The sequence below is a fragment of the Mesoplodon bidens genome, assembly GCF_964165515.1.
Source record: "Mesoplodon bidens genome assembly, chromosome: 10".
Lineage (NCBI taxonomy): Eukaryota > Metazoa > Chordata > Mammalia > Artiodactyla > Ziphiidae > Mesoplodon > Mesoplodon bidens.
In genome coordinates, this window is record NC_138172.1 from 13,318,292 (window position 1) to 13,333,171 (window position 14,880).

At 43.4% G+C, this 14,880-nt stretch overlaps 1 protein-coding gene across 7 annotated transcripts in view; it reads right to left on the reverse strand.

The window, feature by feature from the left end:
• CNTN4 (contactin 4) overlaps positions 1–14,880 on the reverse strand; it is a 560,752-nt gene that overhangs the window by 5,136 nt on the left and 540,736 nt on the right. For all 7 annotated transcript variants that reach the window (XM_081245077.1, XM_081245074.1, XM_081245075.1 and 4 more), the window contains 7 exons: positions 14,491–14,640; positions 12,584–12,654; positions 11,292–11,526; positions 9,210–9,322; positions 8,455–8,641; positions 7,913–8,025; positions 114–282 (listed from right to left, as the gene is read on the reverse strand). In XM_081245077.1, coding sequence (XP_081101203.1) covers positions 114–282; positions 7,913–8,025; positions 8,455–8,641; positions 9,210–9,322; positions 11,292–11,526; positions 12,584–12,654; positions 14,491–14,640 — 1,038 coding nt within the window. The remainder of the gene's footprint in view (positions 1–113; positions 283–7,912; positions 8,026–8,454; positions 8,642–9,209; positions 9,323–11,291; positions 11,527–12,583; positions 12,655–14,490; positions 14,641–14,880) is intronic.

The following is a 14,880-nucleotide window of genomic DNA, read 5'->3' on the forward strand; positions in this document are numbered from 1 at the left end:
ATTTTAGCCTTTTTTTTTTTTTTTCGGGCTTAATTTCACCCTAGCCCTGACTCACTGGGAAGCTTAGGAGATAGGGCAGACAGGGAGAAGGGAGGCAAAAAAGACATTCTTACTTGATATCTTTGGAATTCGAATCTGTTCACTGCTGCTGCCATCTCCTCCATCACTGAATGGCTTAATTTCTATTATATAATCTTCATCAAAAGGCAAAGAAAGCTCCACTGATGTTTCATTTGTTTCAATGACAGATGTGCTGCTTTGTCTGCTCCATCTGTACAAGACCTGCCAATATGGAAAGAACAGGTATCACCTGCTGTCCTCACAAAGGCCCCAAGGATGGAGCATTCCTTCACTTTCACCTCTGGGCACCGGTGAAATGCAGGGACGCCGAGGTTGTCAGGCTGCCCACTTGCATTTGGAAGGCTCATTTGATAGCGAGGGGCATGTCTGCAGCCACCACTGATTTCATTATGAGGAAAGAGTTTAAAGCGTTGTGCAGCATGGCAGCGGGGCTAGCATGAGTCTGACGACGTGCTGTGTGGCCTCATGTAACCTCTGGAAGGTCAGTTAACACACATGGAGAAGGTGGATGTACAGAGCTCAGTTACACATGAGGGTCTTTGGCATGAGCACAGACTTGGCTGCTGTGTGACCGCGGTTCACTTACTTTCCCGCTCTGAGCCTCACTGCCCACATCTGTAAAACAGGGACAATAACACCCACTTTTCTGGCAACTCTTCACGATTGCACAGGATTGAATAAAATGAAAGGCTCAAAGGAAGCATGTAAGAAACAGTATCTATGAAGCCTTAAAGGGAACAAAAGGTACAAATACACACGCCAAAGGTTAGAAGCAAAAAGTAAGGCGTAAAAATCAGGCCAGGGCTTCCCTGGTGGTGCAGAGGTTGAGAGTCCACCTGCCGATGCAGGGAACGCAGGTTCGTGCCCCGGTCCGGGAAGATCCCACATGCCGCAGAGCGGCTGGGCCCGTGAGCCATGGCTGCTGAGCCTGCGCGTCCGGAGCCTATGTTCCGCAACCGGAGAGGCCACAACAGTGAGAGGCCCGCGTACCGCAAAAAAAAAAAAAAAAAAAAAAAAAATCAGGCCAAAAGTTATCATTGTTATTAATCCTTTGGAAAGAGGACATTTCAGAACAGGGAGAGCATCTCTGAAAGACAAGTGCTATAACCCCCTTTTCCTCCCACTGGACCTCTTTTTGAGCTACACAGAAAAGAGGGGATGTTATGGGGCAATTACTGTCACTCTAGAAGTGTCTGTACCTTCAACAGTGCCACTCATGTAGCTTCAACAGTGCCACTCTTTGTTCCCCTTCTTGGTTTCCTCTGGGTCAGAGACTAGGCTGGTAGTCCATGTGATGAGATGGGCAACTAGGTCTCTTGAAAATACATTCACCACCTGGCATTGCCTACTGTGGTCACCAACAATTCCCACCAGGAACAAAAGATAAAGGCCCAGAGAGGTGCACCTGCCTTTCTGGATATGATAATTGTGACGAGAACTGTCCCACAAATACTTTCTGATGTTTACAATGAACCAGGCACTCTATTGACATGACCATATTTAACTGCCACAACGACCTGACAGGAAAGGCACGGTTATTCTTTTCTGCAGATGAGGAAACTGAGGCCCAGAGATGTCACAGAGCTGGTGAGTGGTAAGATGAGGGCTCCTAAGCCTGTACTCTTGAATCACCATAACCCATCATTTCTCTTGACAATAAAAAAAAAAAAAAAAAGGGTTGGGTAACATGAATGGTTCTGGTCCTGGCTGTGTGTTAGAAGCACCTGGGGAGCTTGTAAAAAATACAAGTACTGCAGGCCACTGGTTCTCAACAGGGGCGGGAGGGGGGAGGACCAGTTTTGTCCCCGGCGGCATCTGGCAATGTCTGCAGACATTTTCTGTTGTCACAACGGGTGGGTAGGTCCTGCTATAACGCAGAGGACAGTCCCCACAACAGAGAATTATCCAGCTCAAAGTGGCACCAGTGGGGAGGCTGAGAAATCCTTCTCCAGCCTCGCCCCAGCCCTCCTGAGTCAGGCTCCATAGCAGAAGGGTCCAGCCCGTGACACATTGTTAAGAAAGATCTTCAGGGAATGTTCATTCAGGGAATCATGAATGAGATCAGGGTTCTCCAACCTGAGCGTGCATCAGAGTCGCCTGGAGGGCTTATTAAAACACAGAACACCGGGCTCCACCCCAGAGTTTCTGATTTAGTGGGTTTCAGGTGGAACTTGAAAAATCTGCATCTCTAAGAAGTTCCCAGGCAACACCATTGCCTCTGCTCCAGGGACCACACTTTGAGAACCACAGGACTGGCTTCTCTTTCCCTAAGACCCACTGTAAAATCTGATTGGCTGAGGTCAGAGACATAGGGTTACCCTACCATTGCAAAAAAAAAAAAAAAAAAAAAAATCAAACACAAGTGAAATTCATAAAATTCCCTTAAAACAGTTTAGATGCCATTTGTTTCCTGGCATTTCATCACCTTTATTTATGTCTCTCTAATACAAGGTGGAAAACACAATTTCCTTGAGGTAGAAAGATTCCTAAGTGTCCCCCTTCCTTCTCAGAGCATCAGTTGTATCACACTCAGCATCCCCTCACTAACGATCAGGCTCAAATAAACCCGGAGGCACCTTCAGGACTGTCACAGTATCTCATCAAGGCCCTTCAGGAACATGAGCTGCCTCATGGGATGCAAGGGCACACCTGGCTTTGAGGAATAAATTGCTTCTTTGACTCACCTCTGCCAGAGCACAGAGGATTCAACTAGTTTCAACTGTAAATCCAAAAGAAAGACTTCCAGGAAAAAAACTGCCCTTTTATCAGCATTGCTTATCAGTCTTCTAATGATGGGGACTGCAGTGGCACCTAAATAAAGGCCTGTAAAACCTTTATTTACACTAAACACTTGGTTCAGCTGCTTGACTTAAAGGCTGTGTTTGCATTTCCTATAATCCAGGGTGGAAGACACGGAGAAAGAGTGAATTTGTGGGAATAATGATAATAGAATCAAACATTATTGAATGCTTACTATGTGTTTGAACACTTTATATTCTATGTGCTAATACAGGTTACCCCTTGAGGTAGGCACTGTTATTATTCTGATTTTAAAGATGAGAAATCTGAGACCTGGAGATGTTTAGCCATGTGCCCGGGGTCTCATGGCCAGTAAGTGGGGGACCCAGCATTCAAACCCAGGCAGTCTGGGTTCACAGCCTATATTCGTAACTAAGACCAGCTTGGCCACCACTGTGGGCAACTTGCTTCTCTTCTGTGGTCTCTGTCTTCATGAATGCAAAACAAGGGGGGTTAGATAGTAGAAAGCTCGTGGCCCATGGGTAACATTTGGCCTGCATATTTTAACTATTGGGCCCTTAGTGGTTTTACGTGGTTTTTTTTTTTGAGTTAGATGTCAACATGTAAAAACCAAGAAACTATACATGATAAAGTTTTGGGTTCTACTAAAAACTGGAAGATATGGCCACACTGGTCTACATTCCTGTCTGGCAATAAATGGCTGGAGCTGAGAAGCTGCTGCCTATCCTGGACCATCACAAGCTCTGTAGCTTATCACAGTCTCCAACACTTCCTATTGTGTCACACTGGCATGTGTCTACCTCAGGACCTTTGCATATCCTGTTCACTATGCTTGGAACACTCTCAGAGAGCTGCCTATCTTACTCTCTCCTTTTTTCACGGCCCAATCGAAATGCCACCTCTTGATAGAGCCTTTCCCTGTGCTTTATTTAAAATAATGTCTCTCCTATCTATCCCATGGCACTGCCTATTCCCTTCACTCTGAGTTATTTCTCTTGGTAGTACTTTATTACCACTTGATCTATTTGTTTACTGATGGCAGGCAGAATAGCTGAGTGGTTAAAAGGTGGGACTCTGGATCCATACTGCCTGTGTTCAGAGCACAGGTCTTCAATATACTAGATGTGTTAACAACACTGTACCATATACTTGAATGTTGTTAAGAAAGTAGATCTAAAATGTTCTCATCACAAACAAGGAGCGGTAATTATGTGATGGGATGGAGGCATTAGTAAATGCTATGGTGGTGATCTGTTTGCAATATATAAATGTATCAAATCAACACACTGTATACCTTAAACTTACACAATGTTATATGTCAACTGTATCTCAATAAATCAGTGAAAAAAATACTAGCTATGTGAATTAGGCAAGTTACTAAACTCTATGCCATGAGTTCTTCATCTATAAAACTGGGGCTAATAACCGCACCTACTTCATGGGTTATTACAAAATTAAGAATTAAAACAGTGCTTGGCACGTATACTGACAGTATTTATTGAAAGGATTAAGCTAACTTAATCCCTTTACATAACCTGTCTGGCTCTGCAGACAGTTTAGTTTGTGATACTGAAACCAGACGCCCTCTTTTTAGCTCAAGTATCATAAAGTAGCTTGACACTTTGTGCTGAAAGAATATTTTGCACCTTAAACTTTCTAAAGTCAACTTCTTTTTGAGACTATTTATGCAAGCAGAAATCCCACGAATCTCGACAATTTAGGTAGAAAACCAAAAATACACACACATACACACAGATGTCTAATTTTTACAGAACTATATATATCCCTGAACATTAACATTGTATATGTAGCGTTTCAATATCTATAACCAGTTACAGTGAGATTCCTTGGGATCTAAATGAGGATGTGTAGGGAGTCTGGCTCCTCCAGTCCCGGGCCTAAAGGGCAGGGAAGGAATTGAGTCGAACTGGAAATCAAGAAGTCACAAAGGGCCCTTTACTACCACCTGGTCTAACCTTGTTAATCCTCTTTCCTCTACTGTCAGCACATGTGGTTTCTGCAGCATTTCACACACTTCGTACCCAGCCATGAGTGATGCTTCCTAAGGCATGAAATTCCCAACTCGGAGGTGCCACTCTATTTTTCACAGATATAGTTTAGATCCAACATGAAAAACCATATTTGGGGGAAAAAAAAGAGCCTAAATCCATGGCTCTTGTTGTGTTGTCCTTTTATTTTTTTTCTGAGATAGTCTGTTCTTTCCTTGATTTCTGAATAGGACTCTATCTTAAGCTGTGGTGTCCTTTTTCTTTTTTGTTTCTTTTCTTTTTGTTTCTTTTTTTTTAAATTAAGTCTGTGGTTGAGCCCTTGTGACGAATATATTAAACAAATACATTTTGGATCCCCCCCACACCAAATTAGCCTATATCATCCGATCTGCTGCTCACATCTGAAAAGGTTCCATGCTCTCCAGCTGTAATTTGTTCCAATGTTTTATTCTAGTTCTATAGAAATAAAAAGTTTCCCCAATCCTCCGTGAAGCCCCAGTTCTTTTCTGGGAGCTGAATACCGTCGTGTTGGTCTTATACTGCTTGATTCCACCACACCTGCCCGATTCTGTGCTGCTCAAGGGAATCTTCTAGATGTCTGCAAAAGTGTCTGTTGAGTTTTTAGAAAATACATAAGAAGGGCCTCCTTGGAAAAGTGCTACCAAGACAAGCTCATATGAGAGTTTCTGAGAGGGGGCAGGAAGACAAAGAAGTAGCAACTAAATAATACTCATTTTCCAAGTTTTCTTCTAAAACCGCCTAGAATCTTTTAGACCCAGTTCACTGAAATAAAATTCAGCTTGCATACAGATCCCTGCCCTGTGAAAGCTGAGGGCGCTTCAAGTCACTTTACTCAATGGCCTTCAGTCTTCGCATCTGCGAAATGAAGGGCTTTGGCTGGATGATCTTCGGGATTTCTTGCCCGACTAACATTTTGCTTGGTTCCCTGAAGTACTTTAGGCAGCTCCCTGCCTTTCAAATTTATTTCAGCACCAGCTTCAACATGAGCTTAAAATCTAGTAAAAGGTTCACTCATGGAACTTGTGCCCTTCCACAGGGACTCCTAAAGCTTTCTGAATTTTTATTGTGTTTTCTCTCTCTGTTCTACTGGGCGACACTGGAAGCAGGGAGGAAGACTTTCTCGCTCCTGTTTTTTTTGCTTGTTTGTTTTTTCAGTCCTCCTTGGTTTGGTTAAATTAATTCATCCCAGATCACATCTGCATCTCTCTCGTGCTGTGTTCAGTCCCGGCAGTGTCAGCCTGGGTCAGACCCCAAAGTTGCAAGGTCTGTCTTCACTTTTGCCTTCTTTCTTTACTTTCTTTTGAGTCTACTCTCTCCTCTCTCGTCTTCCAGCCTACCAAACCCCACATCTCTCTCGTCTTACGTAAAACTGATCAGATGAACTCTTTCCCATTATGTCGCACTAAGAGGCTAATGATTTAGGAGTTCAAGAAACGAGGGCTCCCTTTAATACCACCATAGTGAATGCATCCGTGGCTTGAGAAATCATGGGGACCACTCAGGCACTGTGCTCGTGAGGCCCACAGTCTGGGGATTCACAATAAGTCATCAGCCAATTACAATTACCCAAGAGGATGGAAAGTACTTTAAAAAAAATCTGACAAATAGTGAGAGCTCTGGCCATCAGGGAAGGCTTCTCATCTTAGACCCGAAATATGTGTGGCTGATTAAGGATGGAGATGTAAGAGGCGGCAGTCCCAGGGAGATGGAATAGAGGTGCAAAGGCTCAGGGGAAAAGGAAGATACTGGAAGATTTCTCCTTTAATAAAAGAGAAATGCAGTCCCAGAGAGGTTACATGATTTACCTAAAGTCACATAATGACTAGAGCACCAAAATGGGGTCGTTTTTGCTCTATTCTGTAAGACCCTTCCAGAAAGTTTGCTTTTACAAAGGGATTCAGGGAAAGGTCTGAAGATTAGTTCTTAGGGAATGTTTCTCTGCTGGCAAAATACAAATCACTGTGCCACATGGATGAAGGAAAAACAGTCCATAGCAGTGACGGTTTCCGAATCCCTCTCTAATCATATCACCTAAGGCTCTATGGCCGATTATGTCAGCTCCCAATTCCAGCCCTGGCTTTACTAACTGTAACTAGTGCCTGACAGCAGTCACTATGCTACTCTCAACAGCTGCATCCAAAAAATGTCACCAAATAGCAGCCTGCAGGCTTGATGCATCCTGCAGACTAGTTCTGTTTGGCCTGCCTTTGCATTGCCTCAAATGTTGTTTAAAAGTAAAACAAAACAAGATACTTAAAATGCCCTTTAATTGTGGCACCAGGGCTACATCCATTTTCTTTTCTAGTTCTTTAAAGTCAGGCTAACATTTATGGGATCAGGCAAACGAATGTCCTAAAAAATCCTTGTGTATATGTATGTATATGTACGTGTGTCTATGTGTGTGTGGGTGTGTGTGTGTACACATACCCCTAACAATAGGAACATGAACAAAAAAGATTAACCATTAGTAATAGGAAGAAGTTACTACTGTTGATTAAAAATACAATCAAGACAAGCACAGAACAAAACTGACAGTAGAAATGTTTAAAATGTGGTTCTTCATGATTTTTTGGAGACCCAACCACAGGGTCTTTAACTATTTCTGATTGTCTCTGCCTGAGCCCGAAGTATAGGCGATTCTCTAAATCCTGACCAGCTGTCATGGGCTGTTGACAAAACTCAGACCAAACCACTTTGGTGTTTGGGAGAAAGAGGCTGCCAGAGCGCTGTCAGGGAGAGTGAGGACAGGGTTTTGTTTTGTTTTGTTTTTTTGCGGTACGCGGGCCTCTCACTGCTGTGGCCTCTCCCATTGCGGAGCACAGGCTCTGGACGCGCAGGCTCAGTGGCTATGGCTCACGGGCCCAGCCACTCCGCGGCATATGGGATCTTCCTGGACCGGGGCACGAACCCGTGTCCCCTGCATCGGTAGGCGGACTCTCAACCACTGCGCCACCAGGGAAGCCCCGAGGACAGGGTTCATGAGAACAGTGTGTCCCCACTAACAGCAGGAGTAGGTGCCTCTGCAAAAAGAAATTACCCACTTTGTATCCTTTTACTTCCGACTCATTATCCAGGGCCTTCACTTGATCCCAATTCAGGATAATTTTGGAGTCCGATGAATTCCATATGATGTTTCCGGGGGGTTGACTTGGCGCTGTAAAAATTTAAGATATACGAAGTCACAGATTATTAAGTCTCAATGGATTCTGAGGAATATCTCCTTCCTAGAATTCGAGAGTGGAGGCAATTTAACGGGCTATTGCACGGATATGTGTCTTCAAGGTCACTAAAATCTGATGAGATACAGCATTGCAAATGGAAAAAAGATTCAGTTGGTCGCCTAACATTTATAGCTAAAAGAAGTGGCCCTTCCCAGTGAGGAGAAAACATTTATCTTTCTGTCCTCCGGAGCAATGAATTTTGCATGGTATTCGGAAAGGTTCAGTTAAAATGCTAAGGTAAATCTGAATTTCCATAATGACACCAATTAGTATGCAAATGATCACTGGGAGGTGGGGATGGGAATGAACTTGGAATATGTTTGATGAATCTCTAAAATATATCTGAGCAAGAATGTTCTTACGTGGCTTTCTGGTTGTCACGTTGACCGTCGCACTGGAGGGGCCTGTCCCTGCAGAATTATATGCCTTGACAGCTAAATGATACAGAGCGCTGCCTTTTAAGTTGGTGATTTTTGTTGATGTCTGATTTCCTATTGTTCGTATTTTTCGAGCATTTTCTTCTTTGTCATCATGTCTCCAATATTTTACCTGAGAAAATAAAAAGGAAGACCTTGGATGTCATACCTATCGGGGATATCTCCAACGTCATCAGGTGATTTTTTTTTTAATACAAGATTCTTATGACAGAGTTAATTTTCTATACAGCAAGTCGTAAGCAGAGCTTTCAGAACCAAGAGCTTTGTGCGTGCTGAGAAATTATCGATAATTAAAAAGGCCCCCTTTTTGTTCTTAGCTTCAGAGTGAGATGGTAAACTGGCACAGTCATGGTTGGGTATTTCTCCCTTTTTCCCCACCTTGTTTTGAGCCCAAGTGATCCTTGGTGTATCAGAAATCAAAGCTCATTTTGCCAACCACCTTATACATGCTTAGACCTGCATGTATTTAGGCAGAGTTCTCTGGAGAGTACCATGGAAATGGGTAATCTCACAGTGGAATGCTCAGGGCTTCCATTCATGCTCCTTTAGAAACAACTATTCTCTAAAACAAATGCCTCTAAATGGAACTTTAGGTCTTTTTTCATCAGAGGGTGTCTAGAAAGTTCTCATTGAGGGGTAGGGACCCTTTCCCAGAACCAAGGCACCTATCTCTTGCTTACCTCATACCCTTGTATCCGACCTCTATTCTTTTCCATGGGGGAGGCCCAGAAGACTTCAACGTCTGTTGCAGAAAGACTTCTGGCAAAGATGTTGGCTGGTGCTTTGGTGGGTTCTGCAGATAAGTATGGAAAAAGTTATGACTCTATTAGCTGCATCAGAATAGGCTTCTGGATGCAAAGGCATCTTATGGGCAAAGAATCAATGATTATAGAAGAGTCCTTAGTGATTATGATCCAAACCCTCATTTTACAGAGAAACCATCATTAACAGCTGGGAGAGGATGGTGATGGAGATGGTGGTGAAGAGACTTTTTCAGTCTTTGGCTTCTAAATTTAGGGGTAGGTGGAAGGGAAGTAACCCAGGACACTTAAGTTTAAGCACCATGTCTCATAGCCAGCAATTTATTTAACACACATCCTTCTTAATTAGCATTTGTCCTAGGTGAGAGTCGTAGTCACTGGTTACGAAAATTAGACAGAAAAAAGGAGAGTCAACTGACGTGACTAAGTTTCAGGAGGGCCGGGTAACGGTTCAGTTCTGCACAGCCAGCTGCACGTCTTACAAGCTTGGCTGTACAAGTCATTTATGCTTTCTGGGCCTCAACCTCCTCAGCCGCAAAGGAGAGTCTGGACCCAGTTTGTCCCCTAAATTTCAGTTCTTTTTGCCAGATTTTTGCCAGAGCTGTGTACCATTTTTATGTAAAGATTTTCCTTTCAGTGGTCTTTCTTAATGAACAACCTAGGCATGTTGTGAGTTGTAACATAAATGAAATCCTGGTTTTGATTTGATAGCTGTATTTTTTTCTGATGCAATTCAAATCGATATATAAGTATTAAATAATTTTAAAGGTTCATCTAGTACCATTTACAGTCAACTTGTGTGCTCCCTCTGGAATGCACATTATGTTCCAGAAAATGGTGTACATGGAGACCCCTAAGGTTTTGTCTATTTATAACAATGTATGATTCTATTTATGTGTTAATTCATTCAGTATTTATTAGGGGTCTGTGTGTCATACACGTTTTGACACTGGTGACACAGAGGTAAAAAATAAATAGCCGGCCCTCAAGAAACACACCTTAGTGAGAATATAAAACTGAAATTCAAAATTCATAATACATTGAGATGAGAATTATAACAGAGCAATGTTAAGACACAAGGAAAAAGAGAAGCACCTCACTCCGCGGGCCTGGGGAAATTAGAGAAGACCTCGGTTATTTGAGTTGAGTTTTGAAGGATGACCATGAGGTCACAAGGTGGGCAAAGCAGGGAACATTAAGAGAAGTTAAAGCATATACTAGGGGCTCAAGCTTGTTTGGATAATTGCAAGTCCTTTGGCTATGGTTGGAACATGGAGCATGCAGGGAAGAGGGGCAGGAGTTGAGGCAGAAAAGAGAGGTGGGGGCTAGATCATGGAGGACCACTGAGTCTAAGGGGCTGACTTCTTTATCTGGACAGAAAAATTTATTGCATCTTCACTTACTCCAAGTCAATGACTCAACTTTTAATATGGTCTCATTCTGAACATCACCTTTGAAACAATGAAGGCAAACTCCAGTGGAAATGAATACCATTAGGAGAGGTATTCTGAGAGCAGGGATAGCACAGAGGCAGTAAAAATGAGTGAGAACCCCTAAACATGATAACACCGGAGATGACAATGAGAGCAATCACACTGCTTTGTGACTTACTCTATTCTTTAATAACAGAATAATTTTTGAGTACAATATGACTTATGAAAAAATCATATTGAGAGGAAATACAAATTATATTTTGGCATTCACTTAAAGGCATAAAATAAAATAGAATTCTGTTGAAAGTAATGTGATATATACATAGACATGAAGATCTTATATGGTACTTGAGATTTTGGTCCTTAGCAGTGGAATTAATGAAGGATAACCATTTGTTTTTATATACCATGGAGTTGCTGTCTTTCTAAGAGATTGGTGGTAGATAATGAATCATATTTTTCATATTACGCTTTTCTTGATTCAGGATATGCCTTCAGTTTATGGGTAGAGTGCTAAATTGATGGTACGTCCTAAAGTCAACATCTCAGAATTGAAGAAACATCATACCTTCTTCTGCAGAATACACCACCGTTGTGGGACTGAAAGGGCCTTCTCCTTTATTGTTGAAGACACCCACTTTAACCTCGAAGGGAGAGAAGGGATGCACGCTCTCATTCCTGAACACGTATCTGGAGGCATCCGCGGAGGCCAGCACGGTCAGCATCCAGATCATTTTGCCATAAGGCCGGAAGGCCACCACGTAACCAAAGCCTCTGCCGTTCTGTAATTCCTCAGGGACCGTCTGGGAAGAAAGGGAGGTGGTCTTCAGAGGCCGCAGTACTTTGATGCAGATGCTACATTGTTTTATTCCACTCCCCACCCCCACACACGCCCCTGTGTTCACGCTATCTTATTAGGGGCTTTGCCGAGAGTCTTCAATTTGGGACTTGCCATCAGTCTACCAGAGATATTCAGGGGGGATTGAAGCAGGGCTAAAAAAAAATCAATGAAAACCTGCAGTGGAGAGCCTGGCTTCCTGATGGAGGAGACCCAGCTCTGAAACTGTAGGAAATGACTGTGGAAGACACTGGACAGTTGATCTAAAAACCAACATTCCCAACATGTACCATCTAGTAGGATCCTTCCTCTAGTGTCACACGGACACTCATTGAAAGAGCTCTCACCAAAGAAGTGGGGACCATCCTGGGTCAGGCAAGATCTTCCCTCTCAGCCCGGAAGAGCTGGGCTGGAAGGGGTGAGTGGTTTCTCTCACTGCTGGGGCTCTGGTTAAATGACAGATTTAAACTTCCATGGCTGTTGCCTAGAATCCTTCAAAATCATTGTGGACTCTTTCTGAAACTCTGACCTCCTCTCTCAAAATCAATTTTTAATAAAGTGGTGACTAACACACCTCTACGTTGGTGAAAAAATACTTTACACAAGAGGGCTCCTGCAGCAAAGCCAATCTTAGGAAATTGTGCTGGTACACGGAGTCTATTGTGGGTAGATGTTTTAAATCAATTGGCCTTGCAGTAATTCAGGAAAAAAAGAAAAACGGGTTTTCTCTAAACCAGCCTTCTTTAATGTGCATATTATACATATATACATTTTTTCTTATGTTGTCTTCCCTTTCATGATTGTTTTTCCTGTGATCAACTGAGTTAAAACTTGACTCCACAACTGATGGGCAAGCGCCATCTTCTCCTGCTAGCCATTCACGAGAGAGGGAGTGTTAGCGCTCAAAAGGAGTTTTGCTGTTAAAAACAGAGAAGGCAGCTTCCCATATATGTTTAACACGGAGTAAAATAATAAAATAGCCTAGGCTAATGTATGTTCCTTTCGTTCTGCGATTCATTTACCTCCCAGGTTATAACCAGTTCAGATTTGCTGCCTCCGCCTCCACTGACGTTAGCTGGGGTGACTTCGGGGACTGTACAGGAGACAAAACAACAAGTCATGTCAGGTGGCAAAGGCCAAGAGGGCCAGCAAGGTTGCCTGGCTGAGGTGACTCAGTTTAAACAGATACTCAGATGCACACAGCTTTGTCTTCTGAGATCAGAAATCGTATGGTCAAGGGTCCCGAAGCATCAGCTCGCGGAAGTGAAACATACCCAGGAAATTGCTATTAGTCACCTCTTTCCCATTCAACAAGAGGCACACATGTTATCTGACATGACTGAACAATGATTCAGCTCCACCCCTAGAGGCCAAAGTTCAGGGGGATGAGGAAAGGACTGAGGTTCTGGTTCCAAGGCTTGGGTAGGCGTTTATGAACCACGTGGCGGTACACAAAGAAGTGATGACACACACTCTGCCTGTGCAGAGCTCACAATCTAGTTGGAGGGTGGGAGCACATGCAGGACGATTACAGAGCGATGTCGACAACCAAAAACAGTGCAGCACAGACAGAATGGAGGTGTGCGGAGGCCTCCTGAAGCGCAGGCTGGGCTAATGGCTTCTCGGAGGAAGGTGAGTTTTGAGCTGGGTGTTGAAGGAAGCGGTGGACAGAGGTTGACCCCTGGCTCACTCTGCTTAACCTCTTTGACTCCCAGTTTTCTCTGTAAAAGAGGGCAAATTATGGTAGCTTCCCCCTCAGGATTGCTGAGAGGAATTCATTAAATTACGATTTTGGAGGGGAAAAGGAAGCATGGGGTTCCTTCCTATAGTATCATCCTATAAATGAAAGACTCCAGACAGAATCTAAAAATGTCCGGCTGGGGTATAGATTTGGTGACTGGGAATGTCCCCTTGGATAAAGCCAACGAAATAGAGCCAGACGGATTTTTGTCCAAGAGTAGGGTCAGTTTCCATTTGCTCTGGGGCCTTGCTCTTCCTTCAATAAACATTTGGCCTCATCGCAGCTGGGACCTTTACACACACCCACACTAGGCCTCCCACTCTATGTGAGACAAATACAAGGGATGCAGATGAATTTATGTCGTTCTCTCACCGTGCTCACCCAAGCTGCGTACACAGAAGCTCCTACAAACTACCGACCAGGCTTGCGTGAATTACTAAGATGTTTCCAATCTTAGCTTCTGGGAAGGGTTTATACCCTAAGAAAATCTTACTGAACATTTCTGAAGAACTTATTCTTTGCCACTTGACATTTCTGTGAGTTGATTTCATTTGAAGTGTGGGTGTGCATTAGAAAAAATAATAATCCTGGTAGGAGAGTCTTGGTGGCAAAGGAACCAGTGAAGAAAGACGTGGTGTTTGAGAGAACAAAGCAGAGTGTCTCACCCTGTACCAGGGAACCCAGTGAAGAGTGAGAACGTAACTCTGGATTGAAACTCACTGCTGGGACTCACAGAGAGAGAGAACAAACTAGTGGTTACCAGTGGGGAGAGGGAAGGGAGGAGGGGCCATGTAGGGGTAGGGGAGTAAGAGGTACAAACTATTATGTACAAAATAAGCTGCAAGGACATATCACACAGGGGAATATAGCCAATATTTTATAATAACTATAAATGGAGTATAACCTTCAAAAATTGTGAATCACCATATTATACACGTATAACTTATATAATATTGTGCATCAACTATACTTCAATAAAAGTTAATATATAAAACTAAAAACAAAAACACCAACAAAATAATGAAACTCCCTGGTGGTAAAGCTGAGCATCTATTGGTCTGATTTCTGATGATCACAGTCACTCAGGGAAGGGTGGGCTAGCATAGAGCCTCGTTAGGGCTGAAGAGCAGGGAGATTCAAAGCCTTTCCCTAAGGAACAGGAGCTCCTGTATCCTTGGTGCTACTCACGGGCCTCTTCTGTCCTCCGCTTCTCAGAGGGCTGACTGGGCTCCCCAATCCCAATCACGTTGGCTGCAACTGTGCGGAATTCATATTCGACCCAAGGGTTCAAACTCACCACAGTTGCTGTGAATGTCTTCCCATCAATGAGTTCTGGGACTGAAAGACATCAAAAGGTGAGCATGTTTCATAGGATTCCATGTTAGGAAGATAGGAACTTCTATCCATCATCATCACTATTACCGTGTTCAGGGCATTGCTGCAGGTCTGAGGGTAGCTGCACAAACAGCCCTTGCAGGGAGATAATCTCAGACCTCTCTGTGCCAGACTAATAAACTCAAATCACACACCAGCAGATGACATCACAAAAGACAATCTTCAAAGCCCAAAGCTACTTGA